Raw genomic sequence first — 26,042 nt, forward strand, 5'->3', positions numbered from 1 at the left:
TTACTGGTGTGCAAATCAGAAGAAAAGTGCAAGGAGCCGATATAACATTTTGAAAAAAAAAGTACTCGAATCTCAGTAATTTTATTTTATAAACTGCATTACTGATTGTTGTTACTGTCTCAGCTGGGTTGATGCTGTTACAGGTACCACTGAGCAAACAAAGTAAAAGTTGGAGAGGCTCATGGGATCTCCCAAAACAGAGTTTGCTGGTACCCTAAACCTCTTATTAGTTGAGATAACAAATAACAAAAATATTCTTAAATAAACTAGATCGGAACAAAGCAATCAAGGAATTGATGTTGCTGCATTCATTGTATATTTGTATGAATAGCTTGTGAACTTGGTGATAAAATCAGCCTTCTTTAATAGCAGCATGGTGGCAAGGTGTTAAGATGTGGCATGACTATTCAATTTAACACAAGAAACATAATGAAGAGTGTATTTGCAACTGCTTTGAAAATGCAATAGGATTTTTTAATAGCTTATGAAGTGCAGGGACACTTGTAATTTTAACAAACAAAAAGACAAACAACAAAAATTCATCACTAGAAAAGCATAAACAAAACAGGTACTCACCGCACGAAGAAGAGTTCTTCTTTCCCTTTCTCTCGCATTTTTAATAGCCTATACAAAGAACAACAAAATTACCAAGGAGCAACTAAAAATGGTCATCTTTTGTACTTAATTTATTCTTCAATAAAACCCTTGGAGAACCCCAAAATTGCACCAAGTTGTAAACAAGATGAAGCTGAAAATAGCTTCCATCTGTCGATTCATAAATGTATCGACAAACAATGGACGCATCTTTTCTACAAACGAAACAACTCTAACATACTGGCTGCAAAACATAAGAAAATAGCAACCATGCTAATATCTTCTATATCATGATCATGATATAAGAAAATAACAACCATACTAATCTCTTCTATATCATATGATCATGATATAAGAAAATAGCAACCTTCTATATCATGATCAAGATATAAGAAAATAGCAGCCATACTAATCAATATATTATCCAGAAAATGGCAAAATTACCCCCACTTACACAGCTTTTCCAGAAAATGTGACAAAAGCAGGACGTACTGTGCGACATTGGGAAAGTTGGGGAGGTTGGCATTGCATTTACCTATCCTTCCATGACTTACCGGGTCACTTCAGTATTAAAGTTTCATTCCCCCCCTCCCTCCCCCCACTAAACCCCACCAAAAACAAAAAACAAAATACTGTAGGCATACACATGAAATTTCTACATCTTGCATGGGTACAAATATATTTTCCAATAAATAGGAGTTTGAGAATTAGGTATAAAGACAGCAAACCAACCTCCTCAAGTTGCTTCTTCTCGTTCTCAATTTCCACAATGTCCCTAAACATATACACAATAAAAAGTTGTTGCAGAAGATTTATAAAACAATAACAAGGGAAATAAAATAAGATTCTGCTAAAAGTAAATGAAGCACCTTCCAACTGTCTGACTAACACTGCAACAACACTTGGCACATTGACCAAGCTCCTTAGAGCATGCTGCAAATAAAAAAAATTCATAAGCAATTTGTCTTTAATTTTCATGAATATTAAAATTGTGTTTAAGCAAAAGTAAACAAAAACTATGAAAAAAGTAAATATGTTTACAACAAAGGCAGCAATTTACCAGTGCATATTTTGTGATAAGCTTGTTTCACAGCCCGCTTTCCGCATTTTTGGCTAAAAAAGAAAGTGCCAAAATTTTCAGAATTAATTTTTGGGGTGTGTAAACTTTAGGATAAGAATGCTTGTATTGAAAAATTTCAGTCTTTGGAGACCTTTCTTGCAAATTAACTTCGAATTAATTTAAAAGATGATGAATAAAAATCATCCAAACTCGACTAACAGCAAGTCAAGTACATAACTGATACTTGATGGAGAAAGAAATGTTGGCTTTTTTGCCTATATTATGGTCAAAGATAGATTTAATGATCAAACTTGTTTACATCGCCAAATTTTTTTTAAAAAAAAGAGCAAAAAGAAAAATCATTCAGGATTTGACTCCTTTCAGCACCAGATTAATTTTTATTGCACCTTTTGAACATGCAATAATTAAATCCCTATGTATCGTCTGTATCGTCCCTATGATAATTTTAGCTGCAGTATAATCTTGATCAACCTATCTTTCTCGATTCTGGATTTTGTGATAAACCCACCTTTCAAAATTAAAACAATTTTAAACAATTAATTAAAACAAAGCAGAAACAAAATATTATACCATTTTGCAGGTTCAGACAACGGCTTGTACTTCCCGTATCTAAATCAAGATGAGACAGAAAATATTAAGTTGGTAATAATGCAGACAATAAACATAACTAATAACAAAAACAAGACAAAGCAAAAGAGCAGATACAGACTTGCGTTTCCAGTCGATCTGTTCTTTACATTTATGACAGACGCCAGTGATCTCAGAGAGAGGCCTGAACTTTCCACCCACTTCCTGATAGAAATAGAAATTGTGATTCATAAATGTTTTTCTCGAGTTCACGGAGCAATAATTCAATAGGATATACAAATTAAACGTGAGCCTATTTATACATACAACCATACAAATTGCACGCGTACTACGGTTGTTTGAATCTAAATATTGTGATCATACATGCGTAGGATTCATAACACAAATGTTACCATATTTGGTATTCAATTACCATAGTCTTCACTCTCATTAGATGGAAAATTGCAAACGTAACCACACAAAAAAATGAAATCTCGTCTAAGTACCAGTACTAACTGTTCTTCTGTTCGTGTTTAATTTTTTTATTCCATCAATCCGCTACTGGAAGAGGTGGAAATAGATCGAAATTAAAACTTCTGTGTGGTGTCAAGTAGAAAAAAAAGAAGAGAGAGAGAGAGAGGAGAAAAGAAAAGAGAATGGTAGAACACAGGAGGCAAAAGGGAAGTACCGTCTCATTGATCTTGATGCCAGCGTTAGGTTTCCATGCGAACTTGTTTTGGTGCTTCGGAGGCCCCTGGCGCCGCGACATACCTCCTCTTTCTCTATATCTGGCGAGAAGCGGCGAGCGATATGTTTTCCTTCACGCACAAACCTATTCATATACCCATCAAAACGTTTAATTTCAAAGAACAATTTATATGTAGAGAGTAGAACTAGGGTGCTGTTAAGGTCACCAACATTTTTAATGAACTCAAGTCTAAAATCTATCGAATTGATATCAAATAACGAATTCAAATTGTTGAAATCTACTCTATGTGTAAAAATTTTAAACAATTGAATTAATTTATTATTAAGTCAAGCAGTCAAAAAACGTTCAAAAGTGAATGCATTAAAATTAATTTATTAACCTTATAATTTTGACCTCACTTTATGCTAAATTAATTCGAATGTTTACAATTTTTACATGTAGACGCATCACTTGTAAGGTATGCAGATTTCAACGGTTTAGATCCGTCATTTGAAGTTGATTTGACGGATTTTAGACTTGAATTCACTAAAAGACTTGGTGAACCTAAGAAAACCCTAGTTATATATCCATCATAATTCATAAATACATAATTTAAATAGTTTCATTTAAGTTTAAAAAATAATTATTTTTCATCCATATTCTGCCTATTTTATTAACTATTTTTCATCTAAACAGTCAAATAAGAACTTTAAACTTCAATTATTCTATCAAATAAATATTAAATAAACTGACCTAATTAAGCGTAAATCTAAAGTTAAGCTGGTCTAACTGACCAAAACTAACCCATTTTCCTAAGTGGTTTAAGTTTTGTCCCGCTAATGGCCAAAACTTTTATTTTCTTTCTTATTTTGTAAAGAAAATCTAATTACTATTCTAGCACGTGGAATCAAAAATCTTGTTTTCTTCTATGTAACTATGTGTATAATTTTGTTATACTATCTCTTGAATGTCCGAAATTTTTAATTAAATTATACTCAAAAAAGATAAATCAAATCACCACAGTTTTTGAAAATTTCGAATTTTGACATGACCGTATCGCCTAGATGTGGCCCATTTTTTTTTGTCTCCTTCTCGTGTGGCCCGCATTGTCTAGATGCGGCCCGCAAAAAGGTGGCCGCGACTGTGTCAAAATTCAAAATTTTCAAAAATCGTGGTGGTTTGATTTATCTTTTTTGGGGGTATGGTATATTTAAAAATTTCGGCTTGGATGTATTTATTGGAGCAAAAATACAACTAACTCAATAATACCACTATTCTTTTGAACTAACTCACGTTTAAATCAAGAGCTACTATTTTTTTTTTTTATAAATTAGCTCACTATTCTATTAAATTTTGATGTTAGTTCACTATTCTCACTAATTCACCCCTTCATCCAAATGCACCATTAATTATTGAATTGCTCTAGATATTGTAGCCAGATTTTGTTTATGGTTAAAAAATATTTATACATGTAAAATAAAATATTTACATATATTATGTATCATAAATTTTCAAAACGTGAATAAAGAAATAACATAGCTCTTTTTGTTAAAAAAAGAAATACAACAAAGCAAAAATGCAAACTTAAAAAAAAATTATACAGTTTAAAAATACTAACTTGAAATAAAAATAATATAGTCGAGATATAACATACCTCGTTTTGTTAAAAATCAAGGTTCTAAATAGCGTTTATCGCGTCATAGCGGGAAGCCGAAAAAAAAAGCTATAGCGAATAGCGTCGCTATAGCGAAAGCTATGCCACATAGCGTTTTTTTATTTTTATAAAAATTATATCATATATTTGTACTAAATATCAACATTATATAAGTCTCATAGAATAATAAATAACATCAAATTGATTAAAAAATTATAGTATTCATATTGAACCAATACAAAGTCCAAATTGCGACTCAAAATATCCATAGTATTACTAATATCATAAACTATCGATCTTTTTCTATTCAAAATATATTCAGCATCATGACATAATCTATCTTTTTTTTATTTAAATTTCAAAATAACCAAGACATCATATCATAATTAATTATCTTAATCTATTCAAAATATTCAAACTACCATATAGTAAGTATCATTTTGTTACTTCAAGAAATATCTTAATATATTTAATTTGAGCCTTTATTTAAAGCCCATATAAATTAAAAAAAGAAAAAAAAAACAGCTCATGTTGCATAGCGCGCTGTAACTTCCTTATTTGATCTCATTTAATAATTAATAATTTTTTTTATTAAAATAATAATTAATAATTTAATATAAAGCTTAGTATGTCAATTATAAAAAAAAATCACGGTTAAAATCCAATCTGAGCCTTTATTTAAAGCCCATATAAATTGAAAAGAAAAAAAAAACAGCATGTTGCATAGCGGGCGCTATTTGCGCTACACGCTATGCGCTATAGCGGACCGCTATTACCGCTATAACGTCTGTAGCTCAAATAGCGTGTTTTAATTGTATAGCTTAGCGTTTTGTGTCCAAAAACGCTATAGCGCCGCTATAGCGGCGCCATAGCGCGCTATTTAGAACACTGTTAAAAATAGAAGAAGAAGAAGAAAAGACATGCAGTAAAGGCTGTAAAGCAGAAAATATACATAACAAAAAATAAAATAACTGCAGTAACTATACAGCAATAATAAACTTTAAAATAATAAAAATCAAGTCATGTCCTTAAGTCACATATTTTTATCAAACAAAAAATAATTAAGTCATAACATAATTATACCTCAATCAAATATAAATAATTTAAGTCAGCTTAAGTTGAAATAATTTTCTCTTTTCTTTTACTTTTGCATGAAAAATAAGTTTTATTAATGTACTTGCAGTAATGGTTATTTTTTATTGATCTCCGATAAGAAAAATAATGATATTCGACCAATTTAAAAAATATTAAATATATTTTAAAAAATATAAAATCTAGACTGCAAGTGCATTTTTTATATAAAAATAATGTTAAATAGTCCAGTTAAAATTAAAATAATAATGAATAAGACTAACATGTTACATATAGGAACCTCTGATCATAGGAACAAGATGGAGTATAGCGCTTTCTTTTTAAAATTATGTAAATATGTATATACTTTTTCTTACTGTTTTTGTAATTGACTCTTTCTTATTAATGAAATTGTCAGTTGAGCCATGCTCACTGACCTTAAAAAAAAAAAAATGTTACATATAGTACGTGTTGGGTTTTACGATACCACTTTTGGGGTTTCGCGGTAACCAAAACTCTTTTAGGCTTAAGCTGCGGAAAGAACGTAAAACAAAAAATTTTTACTTCTAACTCAAGCCGTGAATTAAAAGGGATATGCCGGAAAGACCAAAGCAGAGTTCCTTCTGAAGTCTTTCATTGCAAGGACCCTTTTAATCCTTTTTACAGATCTACTCCATGATTGATTTCTAAAACTTTAATCTACTTACAAATTAAATAGATTAATATAACATATTTATACCTTGTTTCCAAATCACAGTTGGAATGCAGACCGAGCGAGTAGAGCCTCACCAGGGAAGGAGTCGACTCGGAGTATCACACGTGTGATACCTCTATCGGTTATCCACCAGGACTAACCGGAGAGCGGTTTATTTCTTCTGCCAGAAATACCGTAAACCGCGGAATTATGCAAAAACACTATTCACGGGAATAAGACGAAAACCCGTAAACACGAATTTTCGGTTGCTCAGTTTCATCAATATGCAAAACTGACATACCGCGAAATTCGGTAAAACACTATTCATCGATCCCGTAAATATTCTCCACAACAACCCGCAAGATTATACGTCAACTACGTATAACTTTCTTTTCTCAACCGAAACACTATTTGGGAGAGAAATCGAGAAAGAGAGAAAATACCGATTCGTCTCTGCACGAAAAGATACATGTGAATGTGCATATATATATATGTGAATATATCTTTCTCTCTCTACCCCTCCACCCCTATTTATAGTGTTTAGAGTTGGTTGCAAAAGACCAAAATGCCCTCTAAGTTCGGCCTATTTACAAGACATGCCATTGACACCTCATCTTTTTTATATGTGAAATGACCAAAATACCCCTTCCACACCCTTCCACATCCTTCTCCATGCTTCTACACATGCAAGGTGGCATAGGTGTGAAATGACCATTTTGCCCTTGTGGATAGGATTGATGACATGTCATCTGGATAGGATCAATGACGTGTCATGCGGATAAGCTCGAATCTGAAAAGACCCGAATGCCCTCGGCCCGAACACAAATAATATTCGTATAATTATTATAAACAATTATATATATATTTTTCTTTCGGTTATTTGTTTCGGTATCGATGACATGTCATCTGGATAGGATCGATGACGTGTCATGCGAATAAGGTCGAATCTGAAAAGACTCGAATGCCCTCGGCCCGAACACAAATAATATTCGTATAATTATTCTGAATAATTATATATATTTTTCTTGCGGTTGTTGTTTCGATAATTTATACAATGTGTCATGCACATTTATAAATTAACCGGTCAACTTTTATATAACGTGTCACACACGTTTATAAATTAACCAATGTTTTTGCTTGTTATTTTTACATAACATTTATAATTTAATTATAACACGTATAATTAATTATAACCATCTTATCATTGATCATAACCAATTTATAATCAATCAAAATAAGATTCTCCGATTAACTCCTATATGGTGTGACCCAATAGGATCTGTGTTATGTTGGTAAATAGAGTTAAAATCGTTTTAACTTCTATAATCATGGGTGGCGTCTGGCAACACATCATGACCATCCAATTACACAGATGATGCTGTACTGTACAATATCACGATCCAGTAAACAATTTACTTGTGTCTGTTCCTCTGTCTCATAGCTATCAGATCAGTTTCAAGGTAGATGTGTGTCATCCTTGCTAACTGAATCTTTTCTTGATCTTGAGCATATTATCAAATATGATTACTCTTGTAATCATACCGCGCGCTGATAATCTTACTCTATCAAGGGGCCCAGTGATGCTATAACTCGTATAGAGATACGAGGGACAAGTAGTATTCTTGGCAGACTATCACTTCCTCAGCTAAGCTATATATATCGAAATGCTACCGTTATGACTGCTTTTTACGGACAGTGTTAGATAACACTCACACATATATATTTCTTAGTGGGAATGATAAATACCTCATACTTTAGAACGTGACACTGAATGAAAAACATAAATGACACGAACACAATTCTATTTAATGTTTTCATTCGGGGTCTGTCAAATACCATGTTCCTAGAACATGTATCTATGTGATTAAAATGACATCTCGTGTCAAATGGTTTGTAAAACTTAACCATCTTTCAATCCACATACTAACCTTATAGTGGTAATTAGTGTTCCTGCTAATTACCTTGGTTAGTGACCTTTTAAGATTAAGAGTATATATCATCTATATTATGGAGTTTCACAATTTCAGTCATGAACTCGAAATGATCCATAAATTCAATAATACTCAAGGCAACAAAATGATATTAATCATCCAATTCATGAACAAAGCTTTATGATAAATTATGGTATTATTGACTTCTAGATTATTACAAACTAACAGTACGGTGACATATCGTGCTATCACTTCAATGACGAATCCAAACCGTTAAAACTTATTTATTTCATGAGCAATGCATTAACATATAAAAATTATAATCTTTTTAATTCATTCAGTATAAAGTCAAACGATTAAAAATAAAAATTTATAAATAAATTTTAATGCAGTTAGTTTTTATTATTTTATTATTATTTGACTTTATATTTAAATATAAGATTTTGTTGATTTTATATTTAAATATATCACTAGTCAAGTGGATCGTTTTCAACTATTTGAATTCGTTGTTTAAAATTTATTCAATAGATTGTTGACAAATAGCATGACATATCATCATGTTACAGATAGTATGTTGATTTTTTTCAATATTATTATATGAGCAAAGTTAGGATGTGATGTGCTCATCAAAAGAGTTTGGTGAGCACAACTCCAAATGTATATCAGATCGAGTTCAAATGCTGAATTCAAACCGTTGAAATCCATGTATTTCATGAGTGATACATTTACATGCAAAATTTTGAAAGTTTCGAGTTTATTTGTTACAAGATCAAGCGGTCAAAGAAATGAACTTTTTATAAGTTAATTTATTAGGAGGAGGGTTCAAATGCCTCCATTTTTTGTGCCTCCATCATGCCTCCATTTTTAAAAACTTTAATAATTCAAAATTTAAAACTTAAAATTCAAAATAAACCATTGGATGTGATCTACATCATTTTATCTATGCACGTCTAAAAAATTATGATATTTCAATTTTATTTTGATTGTCATCAAGAGCTTGTAAAAAACGTACTAATATGAATAATTTCTAGATGTTGATTTTTCTACTTATTGATTCACATAAAAAAAAAATTGGAATGTGATAATTTTTTATGAGCACCTAGATAAAATAACATAGATCACATCTAATGGTTTTGTTTTGACTTTTAAGTTTTAAATTTTTGAGTTATTAAAGTTTTAAAAAAATAGAGGCATGGTGGAGACACAAAAAATGGAGGCATTTGAACCCTCCTCATCTATTAGTTGTTTTATATATTCAAATTTTATCATTTATTTGACCGCTTGATCTTTGAGCAAATAAATTCGAAACTTTCAAAATTTTGTATGTACATGCATCACTCATGAAGTACATGAATTTCAATATTTTGAATTTCATATTTGAAATCTATCTAATATATTTTTGAAGTTATGCTCACCAAACCCTTTTTACACCTTGTTTGGATGGAGAGTAGAGGGAGGGAGGGAATAGAAAGGAACAAAAACTTTCCGTTGAATCGTGTTTGGTTGATAAAATTATGTTGGAGATGAAGGGTACATGAAGTGAAAGGTTTAACCTTGCATCATTATAATTAATAGAATCAGTTTTCCTCCCAAATTGGGATGTAACAGATGGAAAGAAATTTTGTTACAAATATTTTTTAAAAATATGACACAAATACCCAACTCTATATCTTACACATATAATTCTCATACAATTTTTTTCCTCAAACCTACAACAGTCATCAAATTTCTCATTAACCTCGTAAATTTTAATTAACCAAACAAGAAATAAGATAAAAAAAAATTAAATTTATTTTTCTCTCATTAGTATGAGAAAAAAAAATAAAAAAATTTAATATATTAATCTCCATTTCTATTCTATTCCATTCCTTCCAATCCTTCCGCTACTCTTCTGACGATGTTAAAACATCACATCCTAGCTTTACTATTATACGGTATAAATCAATCTGCAGTTCTGCACTGCTTTATTTATAGCCTCACTCATTTTTTTTCCTTCCCCATAATAACTTAATAAGTATTGTCCTCCTGGTACACATATAGTACGCCTTACAGTTGCTAGTTTACAACATCCGAGGCTTTCCTAAAGATTCTCTCTCCCCCAAAACCCTAGAAAAGAACTCTTCTCTCTCCGCCGCAGCGCTAAAGAAAAAACCCTAACCCTAATAATCTCCTGCTTATACCTAATCCAATCAATAATGGAGCTTCCAGCCTCGTCCGCCGCGATGGAGACCGAGGCGAACGGCCCTCCCCCATCCTCCGCCGTTGCCCCCTCGGCGGCGCCGCCGAAACCTCTATTCCAGGCGTTGAAACCGCACGAGATGTCGGACGGAAAGATCCAGTTTCGCAAGGTACCGGTCCCTCCCAACCGATTCGCGCCATTGAAGAAGAATTGGATGGAGATTTATACTCCTATTTACGAGCAGATGAAGGTGGACATAAGGATGAATCTCAAGGTTTGACGAACTTTGATTTATGAAATCTTCTGTAAATCTGGACGTTTGCATAGTCTCCATTATAACTGAATAAAACTAGATAAAAGAAAGCACCAAATTCATATCATTTGTTAGATTCTCATCAACAATTTGAATTCTGATGAAGTGTAAAGTTGAAGAGTCCTCCTTTCCCCTTTCATACCAGTTGCCTTTGCATAACTTATATAAGCAATTCCATTGCTTAATGGGTTTTCTATCTTGACCAAGAGCCCTCCATCATTCAGTTCCAATTAGGATAACTGCTCTTAATTTTGGAGCCCTGTGAAATGTTGTATACACTCTGAATAAACAGTGAAAGTGATTGTTTTGAGGACAATTCTCTGTCATACTAGTTGGTTGGTGGTTGATACTAGAACAACACACGGGCGTTCCAAATTATTAGAAAAAAATGATAGGTTTGAGAATTCATTTTTATCATTTTAGTAGGCTGTTAGGTCTGCATTGGAACAATTATTCAACATTTTAAAGCATTGTATACCTGTCCAGAATTTTACTAAAAAAATTTGAACTTCTAATACAAAAACTTGTAGTGCTAACTTAGGATTGTCTACTTCATGAAATTTCAGGCCAAGAGAGTAGAACTTAAAACAAGACATGACACTCCAGATGTTAGCCATCTCCAGAAGTGTGCTGATTTTGTGAATGCATTCATGCTTGGCTTTGACATATGTGATGCACTTGCATTGCTTCGTCTAGACGACCTTTATGTTGACTCCTTTGAAATTAAAGATGTTAAAACCTTAAGAGGCGAGCACCTTTCAAGGGCTATAGGACGTCTGTCGGGTAAAGGTGGAAAGACCAAATTTGCCATAGAGAACTCAACACGAACCCGTATTGTGATTGCTGATACCAAGATTCATATTTTGGGATCTTTTGTTAATATTAAAGTGGCGCGGGATTCTCTGTGTAGCCTTATCTTGGGGTCTCCTGCAGGGAAGGTGTACTCCAAGCTTAGAGCTGTCAGTGCTAGACTTGCTGAGCAGTACTAATTTCATTTGATTCTATGAAGATCTTTTCAGTGCAGTGAGGATCTTTGTAATTTTGTTCTTGGTGAGAAAAGAAGAGAAATTTTGTTTTATTTTCTAGTTTGTTGTCTGGAGATGATATGATAAGAATTAAGAAAAATGGAATCCAAGTTTTTCTGATCGAGTGTTGTATGATTTGCAAGATGACATGTGTTGTTTCTTTGTTGAGACAGCCAATGTCTATAGTAAATTTATGCTATCTCATAAATTAATTAAAGGCTTTGTTATCTTCACCTGTCTCTGGTATTCAATCTGTACAATTTGTTTTTTGGTACACTGAATTTACTTCGTCTCAAAGAGCTAATTTTCGCTCCTTGCTTGCTCTTAGGCTGTTAGTTAACAATTAAACCGAATAACTATGCATTGATAATAATGTAATACGAGTGTTAGAATTTGAAAAAATAAATTGAAGTTGGTTAATCTTTTCGTTGTTGGATAATTAAGGATTAGGCATCTTTAGATCACCTCATTAGTAGTTGATGTTTAAGGAATCTTAAACAAAAGGCCTTTAAAGGCGGTTAAGCTTTCACCTTTAAATCTTGTTGTCGAAGATAATATTCTTAGCGGACCCTATCATCCATCATTGGCAAACACAGAGCCCGAATACTTAGCCAGAATTAAAGTACTTGGGTTATCTTCTTCTGTAATTGGCGAATAACTTGAATTGATATGGAACAAATCATATGCACATAAGATCCGTTAGTCGAAATAGCGAATAAAATAAGGATGACTTTTTTTATTTGAAGAGAAAAAAATAAGGACGACTCACTGGGCATAGCAGCACATGGTGCCATCTCTCCTTGTCCTTGATTAATCATTATTATAATTCCCCTTTCAATTTATACAAACACACAAAAAAAAAAATGGTTCTCCTGTAACATGTGAAAACAGATCAGATACGGAACGGACAGTCGTAAAATTATATTTATATTTATTTTTATAATTCGGATTCGGATACAGATATATTTATTAAAAAAATATGTAAATATTATTAGAAAATATTGAAATTTATAATATTTATTTAAAAATAACGATGAATAACATTTTTTTTATAATATATATTAAACTATATGGTATATATTTGCTATTCTATGTAATCTTCAATTGTTTGACTAATTTGTAAAACATATAATAATTGAATTTAACTATTTCATTATATGAGTGAGTTTGTAGGTTCAAGAACATTATAATTGCAAGATTAAGTTTGAAGAACCAATGAAATCACAAGATTTTACGAATATTGAGATTATAAATTGTAATATCAAATAGAGAAGTAAATTAAATTTGAGATTGTTGATTTTTGAAACTATCCGTTCGGTACAAAAGTAAATCGTTCGGTACATAATACAATGTTATCAGATGGATAGCGAGGCATTTCAGTACATAATAGTTATTCTGGTTGGCAACCGTTTAGAACGGAATATTCCAGACCATCCAGGGACTTCCCAGATTGTCTCCATTCTGAGCGTATACTAACTTTACTGTACTCTATTCAAGTTACACGTAATTGGAATGAAATATACTATCCATTCGGTATGGACATAACGTACTGAACAATTAAGTATATAATTCAAAAATGTAAAAACCTTAATTTCAATTACATTTGAACTATCCGTTAGAATGGAAGATCACTGTATTGAACGGATCAGTTTAACTACCTAGATATGAAGCTCCATCCATAAATAGAGTTAATACTATAACTTCATATTTAAGCTGGCCGCCTCTAAATTTTAAAACACACTTATTATGTGTTCTCGAGAGCTAAACTTCAATACTCCTTTGATAATCTCAAATCCACTTGACTAATCTACTTCTAGATTTAGTAAGAGTGTAGGTTCGTTGTTCTATAGTGTGGAGATCTACTTTAGTGCTCCCTTCGAATAGCTGTGTGACTTCCCGCTTGTAGGGCATTAAGGGTTCACCAGCTCAATATATCAATAGTTGTGTGACAATCATTTGCATATGACTCTCCAACTTGAGCTTTTAGGTTCAACCTTGTACACGAATTGTCCGTGACTTCCCACGTGTATTGGGCTCACGTGTCACGAGTTGAATCACTTTTTTCATTGGGTAATAAAAAAAATGCACGCCGATAAGGTTGCATTGCTCCGGAGACGGAGACATTTTAAGTCGAACTTCATTAATATCCCGTGTGTCGGTCTCTTTGGAAACATATCCTCCCAGGTACTGTAAAAGATTCTCATTACTTTACGGTTTGATATTAACTTTCAGCCGTTTTGAGATTCGAACTAGCATAGGGAGCATTATTACTGAGCTTTGAGATTCGTGCCAAGTTAAAAAGAACAGTCCATATCCACTAATTATAAAAGATTCCCTATTACAGTACAGGAGAGGATGTGAATTTCAATCTCTCTTACTCTATGTTGATTAATTGTAGTTATAATTTGTTTTACCTACAATCACGAAAAACATTTAAGATTCTTTTAAGTCACCATATTTATCCTCTCTAGGTGCTGTTGGGAAGAAAAGGTTTTGAAAATCAATGATAGTTGGGAGAAAAAGTTTTGATTTCAGAAGAAATGCTGGAATAGAATTTTGTCCCCACGTTAGTATAATAATTTCTATGGTGTAAGAGAGGTTAAGGTCAAAATTTCGAGAGCCAGAATATATAGTTTAAATGTTCTTATCATCTTATCGGAAAAATGAATCCTCTTTCCAATTTGTTTACTAAATAAAACCAAATTACCTTCAATAAAAAAGCTAATCTCCTCTTGTGTAAATCACCGCGCGTTCTTTGATTGTTTATCGGAAACTTATTAGTTTATTACATTCCAGCTTGCTGAGCTGAGTAGGAATTCGTATCCTCTGCATTAACTCAAAAGATAATCTTTTGAGTTAATGAATCTTGACTGTCCGATCTGTTTTAAGATTCGTGCGGATTAGATCCGCACTAATTGTAAAGTACCCTATATTATAGACAGGAGCTGGATTGATTCCGTTTAAAATCAGACGGTTGAGATTCATTAACTTAAAAGTGTAGAGGATACGCATTCGCCGAGTAGAAGCAGCTTGACCAAGGCACATGATTTTGGGGTCAAATGTGGAGTACCCGTAGCGACATAACTGGATCGATCAATAATCGACTCTGCCCCGAGTCTCCTTCCTCTCTATAAAACCAACCCCTTCCGTCTCTTTATCCCCATCACTTCTTGCCTCTTTCCTCTCTCCTCGATCAATTCTTCCATCTTCTCCATTTGAGTTTTTATTTTTTTTCCTCGCGTTTTCCTCCCCTCCAATTTTGTGATTCAAAAGCCCCTAACGGTCTTGAAAAAAGCCTAGCTTCGGCAAACCCTAGGTTCGTCGTCTTCCTCCTATACTCTCTCAAATCAAGCTCGAATTCATCTTTTTCCCTAAAGAAGAGCTGGATTATTAGTTATTCTTTCGGGTTTCTACTTGATTTGGTGCAATGATCTGAATATGAGCGATGGAGGTGAAGAGGATCTTGGTTCGTACAAAAACCCTAGAACGAGCGCCTCAATTCAATCTTCTTCTACCTCTTGTCATTTGGCCTCTACAAGTGGGCCTGATGAGTTTGGTCGTGCAATTTCAAAGGCGGCAGTTGCTCAGATCCTTCAAGCGACTGGATTTGATGGGTCCCACAAGTCAGCTATTGATACGCTCTCTGATCTGACAATTCGTTATATCCTCTCTTTAGGTAAAGCTACAAGTTTTTATGCAAATTTAGCTGGTAGAACAAGCGCCAACCTGTTTGACTTAGTTCAAGGTTTAGAGGATTTGAGTTTTTCTGGGGCAGGTCCAGAGAGTTGCTTTGGGGACTCAGGTGTTTTAACAGAGCTCAACAGATTTGTTAAGGCCGAGGATCCGGTACCTTTTGCTCAGTTTGTACCCAAATACCCAATTTGCCGGGTACCAAAGAAAAACCCGACTATAGATCAAATTGGGGAGGAATTGATAGGGAAGAAACACATACCCGGTTGGTTACCTTCATACCCTGCTCCGCATACATATATGCACACTCCAGTTTGGCCGGAGAGAACTGGTGACCAAAGAGAGGATAAGGTCAAACAGGTCAAACAAAGAAGAAAGGCAGAGAAATCTTTACTTAGTTTGCAAAAGCGTATTTTTGCCAGTGGAGTTAGTGGGTTTGAACCCGTTAGTGCTGGCACCAGTAGCAGTTCTTTTGACAAGGGAAAAAGGGTAGTTGGAGAAAACCCATTTCTTACGCCTCCTTTACCTCATGGAGCAAAGGAGGTATCAGAGATTGCCCCACCAATTGAAGCTGATGCTGGTCCATTAAGGAGGAAATCTGTATTAGAGGCATTCGGACCAATAATTGAGGCGGCTAACGACACTGATCTTAATGCAGGTATGGGTACAGACCCAGATGGAAGGAATGACATAGCTGTTAAGAGGCCAGTGGTGCAGTTCAGGCTTGGGGTTAAAAAGAAATCAGTTGCATTGCCATTAGCTCTAGATGATAAGAGAGAGAAATTAGTTTTTAGGGAAGATGATAGAGATGAGAAGAAACGAAGGGCTGAGATGATCTTGAAGGAGTCAATGGATAATCCACAAGACTTCACTCAGATGTAAAATATTGGAATTGCTGCGGGCCTCCTTAATTGATTGGGAAATTTTAGGTCTTTATAAGGGATTTAGTAGCATTAAATACTGGCCTTGTGTGTACACTGTCTTGTTCATTGACTTCTAGGGAGAGTAGAGATTTTTAGTGTCATTATTTGTTTTTCTAACAGTAGATAGGCATATTCATGGCTTGCTATGGCGTGAGTTCATTTTAGCTGTAAATTAGAAACTTCTGAAGAAGGTTAGAATGTCTTTCTAATATTGTTATGGTGTGAATTATACGTAGCATGTTTTTTCTTTATTTATTTTTTTTGTCTTGCATTTATTAAACTCCACTAAAAATTAATTGAGAGATGCTGTCTTGAATGCACAAAGGACAAACTTTACACTTTGCCATTGCATTTGTTCTAGTTATTTTGCTTTTACTCTTCAGGGCATCCGGGTATGACAGGATGTGGTGACTTGGACAGAGCAGGAATTTGGCACTTCTTTGAAACGTGCGTATAATTAGTATCACTGACAAAATTAACTGTACCTGACAGTTAGTACCAGTTACATGCTTCGATGATGCCTGAACCTAGAGTCTTTCAAGTTCTTTGATATACTGATAAAAGTGCTTGCTGGGTGGTAACAATTGGTAAGGAACTGGCATCATATCTCAGTCATACTACTTGTTTGCCTTTTCTTAATCATATTAGATGCCTTATGCATGATCTTCTTCCGATAATCTATACCATCATTGTCGCACAAACATGATACCGACACTGATTACTGTTTTACTAGGACCTTTATGTAATATTTTGACACAGCTCGTATGGTTTGATACCAGGCCTACCTGCTGACAGGTTTTAGCCCAGAGCTAATGACCAAAACCTTATCACTAATTCACAAGGTACCAACATTTTGTTTTTTCTTTTATATTTCAGTACCAGTCAGATCTGATACTGGTATGACAAATTATATCTTTAATAGAATCAAAATTCAACTCCTTGTGGCTAACTGATAATAATTTTCATTGGAAGTTTCTTGGAATGGGATGTTGTCAGATTTTTCATTGTATAACCTGGCTAGTAAGAAAATGTTTTTGTTTTTCTTAGATGTTATGGTGATTGAAAAGAAAAATGCCTAAAGTTTTTTAATCTATTTCAATCTTCTCCTGGGGATTTTCTGACATTAATTTTAAGTCTGTGGTCATGGTATTGAGATGTTGTTTAATTATGTGCAGATTCTGATGAATTTGCTAGGAAATTTGGAGGTGAAACATTTAGATAATAGTAATGGAGATTTTGCATTAAGATATTCAATTTTGTGTGGTCTTTCTGTATACTATAAAGAGTTTCTAAGTAACAAGATTTTTCTTATATATCTGAAACTAGGTTAAAAATATGGCTGGAACTATATTTGGGATTGGTTTACAAGTGAAGTATATAATTTTCTATTAATGAACAGGATTACTAAAATTCTTTGTTTATTGCAGAACAAAATTTATTTTCATTAAACTTTGCTATTAAACAACATTGTCTGTAGTAAAAATTTGGCTGGCAATTGTTCTATTTTATACCTGAAAATTCAATGACATCATATTATTTTTGACAATTTAAGTTTGCAAATGATGCTTACTCATAATTTTGTTTAAGGCCCAAATAATTGCTGGGAACTTTAAGGTCCACCAATAGAAATTTACTGCATATGTGAATTCTGTATGAATGATTCATGAGATGGGTTCAAATAATTCTTGTGTTTTCATTTTTAGAACTTTTGAAATTTAAAACTGAAATATTAAAATAAAATTGATATATATATATATATAATCTATATTGTTTTTCTCTATACACGTGTAAAGTGCATAAAAGATTATAACATTTCAGTTTTATTTTGATTGTTATCAATAATGTGAATAAATTATGGGCGTTCATTTTTTAATTAATATAAAAATATAAATTGAAAAATAATAAAATTTTATATACGTGAAGGAGAAATAATAGAGATCAAATCTAATTGTTTTATTTGATATAAGTTTTGTATACTTCTGTTATTAAAAAATATAAAGGTATGATAAAAGTACAAAAAAATAGATGTATTTGTACCGTCGTCATTATACATATGGGTTTGAACTTCATTTTTAAATTAAAGCTAATGTTTTTTTTTGAATTTTTTTTACATGGTTCACATACTTAGCATTAACTACATTATTGGCAATCGATCAGCATTCAGCAAGAACGCCCCGGGTAAAAAAGGATGACCGGTCTTTTGTTGTTGTCTCTTTCCGAAGTTAATTTTCAACAAATTTAATTTTCTAGTGTGATTATTGTTTCTACAAAATATGTTTCAATTGCGATGAAGATTCAATTTGTTTTATTTTTATGCTTATACTTTTAAAATTTTAACAACGCATGTAAATTTAAAACTCATCATTCCAAATAAAATTGTTAAAAATGATACGTAACCTCTTATACATACACAAAAAATATTGTAATATTTCTAGTAATTTTGGTTGATTTCAAAAGTGTATAAAATATCAATAGATGTAAAGGATTTTTATATTAATGGTAAAAATAAAAAACATTATATTTATGTTAATTTTTGAACTTCCATTACTTGCAAAATAAAATACAATAGTCTAGACTATGAGATGCTAGTTTTGTGACATATGATACATCTTAATTTATCGGGTATTGGCCTCGGCTCGGTGGGATTCACATCCTCTGAGATATCTCAAGTGTTTTCTTGGGAAAACCTCAACCGTTCAAATACATTCTACACGTATCTCAAAGCACAAATAACACTGCCCCTGTGCTATTCCCGAATAGGCGCCGAGTTCAAATGTTGAGATATCTTTATGAGTAGGAATCGAGTTCAAATGATTTATTGGGTTCAAATTCATTAATAATAATACATTTTTACATAATAAAAATAAAATAATATCATTTTACATATTAAAATACAATAAAGTTGATTCAAATCTTTAAATTTCTATAAAATTTCTCATTAACAATACTTTTAAACTAGTCTGACGAGCTTTTCAGTTCTAGAGAAGATCAAAAACAATTTCTAAAAAGAAACAAAGTAATATTGTCCCGTATTTTTTCGTTAAATTTCAAATTCTACAAAAAAAAAGGCAGTTGTCGCTGTGGTTCAAGGTGGGTCTGCCCTAGATATCTAGAAGGATATGCGCTTGACTTCAAATCTTTTGCTCCCCTGGGTGCAGAAATTTCCTGCCTCCTCAGTCACTGCGTGTGGAGCCAGTCACTCTTAATTTTTAAATTCGGGGTCCACCTCGGACCCACACACAGTGACTCTGGGGACAGAGAATTCAGTTCCTATGCGCTCAGCTCGGTGACTCGTTTGGCGTGCACACGATTTCATGCGGCAGAGGGGGCCTGTTTGTCAAATCCGTATCCTCTTACGTATATGACTGAGTACAATTAGCTCAGATTAATTCTCGGCCGAGTGATTAGAAACCAGTATCTATTTGGATATAGGGGGTATGTTCTGAGATTAGTCCCAAGTTAAAAATGAAGACTCAGATCTAATTATATTCAGTTAGGTATTGTACTGGAAAGGTTTTCAAATAATAATAATAATAATAATTTGGGTACTACATCTAAATAAATCCAGGACCCACATTGAGGCCTAAATAAGACATGTTTCGTCATTTTAACCCATATCGATACGCATTTATATTTGTATCCATATCTAGAAAAATAAAAACAAATATAAATGAGGTATGAGCACCATGCAATCCGCATCAAATTTATTTCCACCCCTATTTTACATACATAACTAAAAACATCAAATGTAAGCAGCGAAATCTACTCTTTTCTTCTATATTATAGTATCGTTATTGGATAATAATAGGGTAATGATCATGAGCTCCGTTGCAAATACTTGCAAACTTCGTACAAACTATAGAAAATTATGGAAAAAAAGGTTGGATGCCATTACTCAACAAGCCTTGGTCAACCCAAAGTACTAAAAAATAATCTTGCAGGGCTTGGAATTAGACATTTCTTTCTCCACATGGCAACTAATTAAATAAAGCTTTCATCCATCTTAGGTTATCAAAAAAAAAAAAAAAAAAAGCCAACAACAACAACATCTTAGCATCGACCTATGGTCCAAGTAAACTGCTATAGTGACCGAGTTGGAAACAAATAAGATAAATGAACTAGAGAAGAAATATAAATTACGAGCCCTGCTATCATTTTAATAATCTTTTAGATCCGCTTCCGAAGTCGAGCCCATACAATGGCTGCAACAAGGGCACCTCCTAAATGCGCAGCACCTGACACATGGTCTTGTCCCTGAAATTACATCATTTATATTCCCTTGATGAGACCACTATCTGGAAAATTAGAATGTTATGACATGACACTTCCCATATTAAAAAAAAAAAATACACCTAGTCTATAGTGTTATTTGCAAATTACAACCCCGGGGTAAAAAAACAAGGTTAAATTGAACAGCGATGATTATAGGACTCTTAACCTTTTCATATTAGCCCAATGAAATAGTTGCATCACATGCATATAATTGGAATCAAACATACAAGTCCACATGGCCTGATAGTTCAATCCATGCCGGGCTCCTAGAACATAATGCTCACAAACTTGAGGATTGAAATGCCAATGTTTTAAAGGAAAGTACCATTTTCACTAACCTAAAAATTTGGGTGCTTCAAACTTTAATGTATTTTAAACTAAAAAAGGAATGCAAAATATAATACATATCTTCATCATTACAGCTGATGTTTTTAAACTAAAATATAAATACAAAATTATACAGACTGAGAGACAAACCTTCTGAACTCTCCACAGGTCAGTTCCTATTAAAGCAGCGCCCTACAATTAAAAGATAGACCATTATTAGAAGGATCGTAGATTTCCTTATTTCATTCAGGTTACGGCCCCAGAAGGGCATCAAGGTATCAAGAAAAGGCTCTTAAACCATCTAAGGAGTACCAGAAATAAGCATTGTATCAAATAAGCTTGTCATGAGATGTATGGTTGCTGGTAAAACTGCCAGGTTGCTCCTCCAAAGCATTAGGGAACAAGCAACACTGACCTTAGGGATTGTGTCCCAAACTATGACTGGGAAAAGAAATGCAGTGTTAACAACTCGGCCTCTGGTGAGCCCAGAGGAGAGAACGAAAAGGTGCTACACAGTTGGAAAAAATAGACATTTTGGAAGGGTACATTGTTAAAAGAAAATGTTGAAGCAGAATTCATGATGCTTAATTAAGAGGCAAGAAAAATAATCTCTCTTTAATTTTTATTTAAGGCCTGATAGCTGATGCCAAAGGATCATGCAAAACCTTCACTAAGGTTTACTATACAAATAATGCATTTGACAAAAAGAGTAAATTGAATCAAGGTAGATACATAGGGTCACATGAAAAGTATATCCCACCAGATCCTACGAATCATTATGGTTAAGCTAATGGCAGAAAAATAAGACTTGCAAACACACACGTACGCACGCACAAACACAAATGCACCCGGACCCACACCCCGAGAACCACACCCAACCTGTGCTGCACACACATATGCACATCATGTACACGCATGCAGACTTGTCACTCTTGCATGCATGTCCCAATCTATCCGCACAATCACACCCACAAGCACACACACTACATTTCTTGTTTTGAGCTTACCAAAAAGGCAGCAGGTACAGGAATTAGCAAGTAAAGATACACCAATCTCTTAGGGAAGAGAAACACTTCCAGCAAAATTATGGCATTTACTGCTGCACTTGCACCCTAGGATAATATTGAAAACAAATATTGATCAGATCTAATAAAATATGGTTAAAATAGAACTTAAATTGAGGTGACAAATTGGTACTAGTTGGGATATAAACTATCTGGTCAGGTAGTAGTATTGGTTCCTTCTCCAGTTGGTAGATTTGGCATTTTCAGTTAAATTGAACCTTACTCAGAATAACAATTTTTATGATTAACAACACAACTGAAGATTAATTTAGTCTTAATAGTTAGAGGTCAACCAAACTGCAAGTTTCAGGTTTAACTATCACTAATTCACTATAGAAGTTGCGAACCCCAAAGTTAACCAAGTACAATCATGAATTTTTTTTTAAATTCTAACATACCAGTGCAGGAACACGTGAACTGTCCCATCCTCGGTAACCCTGAGACAAGAAAAAAGAAGTAATTGAACTCACATAAGCTTGTTAGATCAAAAGTAGAATGCAACTTGGGGATTTCTTGTGGATATTTAAAGTTGAGAGACTTGACCCCCATTTTTATCTCAAAAAAGGAGCAATTGTACTCTTTTTGAATTTCTTAGCAAAAAAAAATATGTGAGCAAATATGATTCACGATAAGACGAAACAAATGCATACTATTTTTGGTGCCACCTAAGTTATAATTGTACTTTGGCATCAATAACTGAAATTCAAATTCCAAATGAAAAATATGAACAACTGATCTTGTTATACATCATGCCAAATCCGTATACAATACATAACTATTTGAGTAAAAATTACCCGGTTAGAAGGATCCAGAAAGGCACGGTTCACCAAGAAAAAAATGGAACCGCAAAGGGCACCTCCTAAATACAACTTCAGCAGGAAGTTTGGCCCAAAAAGTTCTGCAATCTGAACATTAAAGTTTTACAATTTGAGTTCATCCGAGAATATCACAAAATGCAGGCAAAATTTAAAAGTACAGCAAAAAAAAAACCCTCCACAAAGGATTAAGGACTTCCCAGATTTATTTTTAGTATTCATCAATGGTCAAACTTATACTTTGTATTTTGCATAGTTACTGTGGAGTTTTTGTTGAAAAAAATTGCCCGTAAGATCTCGCAAATAATGGTGGTCAGAGTATCTGGAAGTGAATGTGGTATTTGTGTTAAATTAGTTGGCACCAAAGGGTATATTCAGGTACCAGTATTGATAGCGGCACTAAATACTATGTTAATTTATGTAGGACTAAGTTGTCTAATTGCTGCCTTCATTTTGATAATTGAGAATGGTGGCAAGACAACTGATTTCTTATAAACTAAGAATGTCAAACTCATAGTCTATATCTATGCAACTATAAGCATTTGGAGGGGAGCAGGATAGGGACATACACTTCGACCAAAAAAATAAAGACCTATCATGTTGGTGACGAGATGGTCAACTGCTGAGTGGCTAAAGGCACTTGTAATTAATGTATGCAACCGACCGCTCTTGAAGTTATCCAAAGAAATCTGTGCAGTTATAAAAGGATTAGTGACAAAGAATCTGTTAAGGTGAAATTAACTAAAATAAAAAAGTCATGTGAAATATCAAAACCATAAAATTCTTCCTCATGAAAGAGGGATCGGCAATCCCCCATAAGATGAAAACTGCAACATTTGCTCCTACTAAAAACAAAACCACACCGTCAGGCGTCATTATCTGGTACGACCTACAAAAACAGGAAATGTGTAACAGTAAAAGGGTAGAATATGCCGCATAAGCACCTTTTACAGCAGTGTAAACCCTGCAATTTTACCAGTTTATCGTAATAATAAGAACTGCAACATAACAAAATTTAAGTTCATTTTCTGGTTGGTTTATTATCATTGTTCTAAGCTGATAACCAGTTTACTTCTACAAAGTGCCTGAAAGCAATAAATATACAATATACAAAATTTTATTTTTCTTTACAACAATTTTTTATATGATCTCAGGTCAAAAGTTAACCAATTAAGGTAGGAAAATAATTGTTAAATTTGCACAATACTTGTGTGCAGTATGGTTCTATATTGTGATAGAAGTACTTATATTACTGACAACACAAAGTTTCTCCCTCATGGTTGACAAAACAAATGTTCTTGCTCAGTTGCTCCTCGTCATGTAATAATTTTTTAAATTGGCACCATAATTTTGTATGATCCAGAAAGGTGCAAACTCGCATTATCTATATCTACAACAATTCTACAGGACATTGCTAAAATGGAACTTTTTAAGGACTTGCAAGCTAAATTCCATGGAAAAAGAGAGATGTACCAGAATCTACGCATGGAGGAGATAATCTGCCCGAGACCACCCCGCCGTTGCAACGAGAAACTCAGCGAGCGGGCCCCATGCGTCAGAAACCGCATCACTGGCAAAGTTTTGCTCGATTGAGACAAGAACTGGCGTCCCCGGGGCTTGTAAGTAGAGAAATAGAGGCTTCGGTTTGGTTTTGACTGCCATGACAAGAAGTGGCTCTGAGAGAGATGGTTCTGTTGGGAAGTTGGAGAAGAGAAGGGTTTTGGGTTGGGACGGGTAGCGGGGTTTAGCAGGCGGCGAAGGTGAGAGGCGAAAAGCCTACGTGTCATTTTTTTACTGGTCCACTCACCGGAGTGGGTCTGCGATCGGTTGTGTGATTTGGACCAGTGGGACGTACGTTCGTTTACTATACTGTTTCTTGGAGAAAGGAAAATGGCTATGCTCTCCAATTCCCCGACGAACAAAGGAATTAAATTCCTCTCCAATACTGCAAAGGAGAATCTTTTACAATTAATTTATCTAAATCGTTCTTTTTAACTTGGCACAAATCTCAAAGCCCAATAATATTGTCTTCCTGCGCTAGTCCAAATCTCAAAACGACGAGATTTAATCTCAAACCATAAAGGTGTTCTTGGCAATTGAAGATGAAAACCCTCATTAATGGAAGGGGAAGGAGGCATTCGCACTTCGAACAGTGATATGTATACCCGATTTGGGGATGGAGATTGTCGCTAAAAATCAGTACGTGTTCACCTCCGCACAGTACGCGCACAGTAAGCGTTCTAGGGGTGAAAACGGGTCGGATATTACCCGTCCGAATCCGGATCCGTATCCAAATTTTTGCGGATTCGGATACGGATACGGGTTGAGTTTCGGAATCGGAATCGGATACGGATACGGATAATTATCCAGATCCGGATATTTTAATTTTTCGGATATCCGGATAGGAATATGCTAGCATGATATGCATAGCATAGAACCCCTCCATGCAACAGTTTGGATTTCGAGTTTTCAAAATCCTAATGGTCGATCCGAACCATTCATCTTGTTCTCCATATTAATATATGTTTGAAGACCAAATTTTACATTTTTTGGAATTTTTTTACTATTTCTTTAGATTTATTGAAAATCGCTGTTTTCAGCAAATCTGGACCATAAAAAAACAGCAATTTTCAATAAATCTAAAGAAATAGTAAAAAAATTTCAAAAAATGTAAAATTTGGTCTCCAAACACATATTAATATGGAGAACAAGATGAACGGTTCGGATCGACCATTAGGATTTTGAAAACTCGAAATCCGAGCCGTTGCATGGAGGGGTTCTATGCTATGCATAGCATGCTAGCATATTCCATCCGGATACGTTAAGATTTGAGAAAAAAAATTTGTGTCTATTTATCTTTTGTATTGTATAGTTATGTTGGTGAATTTTAGTTAATCAGATATATATTTTGTAATGGTGTAACAAGTTAATTAGATATATATTTTGAATTAGAAATCCGAATTATATCCGTATCTGTATTTGTATCCGAAAATATCCGATCCGTATCTGTATCCGTTTAATATCCGATCCGTATCCGTATCTGTATCCGTTTAATATCCGATCCGTATCCGTATCCGGTTACTATCCGATCCGTATCCGTATCCGAAAAAAAAATACGGATACGGATATGGGTTGAGCACTATCCGATCCGTAT

At 33.9% G+C, this 26,042-nt stretch overlaps 4 protein-coding genes across 5 annotated transcripts; 2 read left to right on the forward strand and 2 right to left on the reverse strand.

The window, feature by feature from the left end:
• Positions 1-18: 18 nt before the first annotated feature.
• LOC144569085 (small acidic-like protein) lies at positions 19-3,119 on the reverse strand. The gene is made up of 7 exons (XM_078319268.1): positions 2,931-3,119; positions 2,385-2,467; positions 2,246-2,284; positions 1,655-1,707; positions 1,464-1,527; positions 1,327-1,369; positions 19-624 (listed from the first exon to the last, which is right to left on the reverse strand). The coding sequence occupies exons 1-7, from the start codon at positions 3,009-3,011 to the stop codon at positions 475-477; spliced, it is 513 nt and encodes a 170-aa protein (XP_078175394.1). The 5' UTR covers positions 3,012-3,119; the 3' UTR covers positions 19-474.
• Positions 3,120-10,303: 7,184 nt separating this feature from the next.
• Positions 10,304-12,032, forward strand: LOC144569598 (RNA-binding KH domain-containing protein). Its single transcript, XM_078320038.1, has 2 exons — positions 10,304-10,733; positions 11,339-12,032. The coding sequence occupies exons 1-2, from the start codon at positions 10,476-10,478 to the stop codon at positions 11,759-11,761; spliced, it is 681 nt and encodes a 226-aa protein (XP_078176164.1). The 5' UTR covers positions 10,304-10,475; the 3' UTR covers positions 11,762-12,032.
• A 2,916-nt stretch (positions 12,033-14,948) lies between these two features.
• Positions 14,949-16,619, forward strand: LOC144569461 (transcription initiation factor TFIID subunit 8-like). Its single transcript, XM_078319824.1, has one exon. It carries the CDS (start codon positions 15,236-15,238, stop codon positions 16,367-16,369), a length of 1,134 nt encoding a protein of 377 aa, XP_078175950.1. The 5' UTR covers positions 14,949-15,235; the 3' UTR covers positions 16,370-16,619.
• Positions 16,620-20,279: 3,660 nt separating this feature from the next.
• Positions 20,280-24,771, reverse strand: LOC144569631 (RHOMBOID-like protein 12, mitochondrial). 2 transcript variants are annotated; one of them, XM_078320089.1, is made up of 8 exons: positions 24,362-24,766; positions 23,663-23,777; positions 23,458-23,577; positions 22,868-22,978; positions 22,472-22,510; positions 22,017-22,121; positions 21,160-21,201; positions 20,280-20,664 (listed from the first exon to the last, which is right to left on the reverse strand). In XM_078320089.1, exons 1-8 carry the CDS (start codon positions 24,673-24,675, stop codon positions 20,578-20,580), a joined length of 933 nt encoding a protein of 310 aa, XP_078176215.1. In that variant the 5' UTR covers positions 24,676-24,766; the 3' UTR covers positions 20,280-20,577. The 2 variants fall into 2 exon arrangements, with proteins under 2 accessions (XP_078176215.1, XP_078176216.1); XM_078320090.1 differs by having other exon boundaries at positions 20,368-20,664; positions 22,850-22,978; positions 24,362-24,771.
• Positions 24,772-26,042: the final 1,271 nt, after the last annotated feature.

Source organism: Carex rostrata, chromosome 18 (genome assembly GCF_964058835.1).
Source record: "Carex rostrata chromosome 18, lpCarRost1.2, whole genome shotgun sequence".
In the NCBI taxonomy this organism is placed as follows: domain Eukaryota; kingdom Viridiplantae; phylum Streptophyta; class Magnoliopsida; order Poales; family Cyperaceae; genus Carex; species Carex rostrata.

Excerpts from the sequence above, each read along its gene's own strand:
- LOC144569085 (XM_078319268.1), bottom strand. The coding sequence starts at position 3,011 with ATGTCGCGGCGCCAGGGGCCTCCGAAGCACCAAAACAAGTTCGCATGG. Across the intron at positions 2,468-2,930 it reads GCATCAAGATCAATGAGACG|GAAGTGGGTGGAAAGTTCAG; the intron begins GTACTTCCCTTT and ends TATTTCTATCAG. Across the intron at positions 1,528-1,654 it reads TTATCACAAAATATGCACTG|CATGCTCTAAGGAGCTTGGT; the intron begins GTAAATTGCTGC and ends TTTTATTTGCAG.
- LOC144569598 (XM_078320038.1), top strand. The coding sequence starts at position 10,476 with ATGGAGCTTCCAGCCTCGTCCGCCGCGATGGAGACCGAGGCGAACGGC. Across the intron at positions 10,734-11,338 it reads ACATAAGGATGAATCTCAAG|GCCAAGAGAGTAGAACTTAA; the intron begins GTTTGACGAACT and ends ATGAAATTTCAG.
- LOC144569461 (XM_078319824.1), top strand. The coding sequence starts at position 15,236 with ATGAGCGATGGAGGTGAAGAGGATCTTGGTTCGTACAAAAACCCTAGA.
- LOC144569631 (XM_078320090.1), bottom strand. The coding sequence starts at position 24,675 with ATGACACGTAGGCTTTTCGCCTCTCACCTTCGCCGCCTGCTAAACCCC. Across the intron at positions 21,202-22,016 it reads CTGTACCTGCTGCCTTTTTG|GGCGCTGCTTTAATAGGAAC; the intron begins GTAAGCTCAAAA and ends TTTTAATTGTAG. Across the intron at positions 20,665-21,159 it reads ACCTGTGGAGAGTTCAGAAG|GGACAAGACCATGTGTCAGG; the intron begins GTTTGTCTCTCA and ends ATGTAATTTCAG.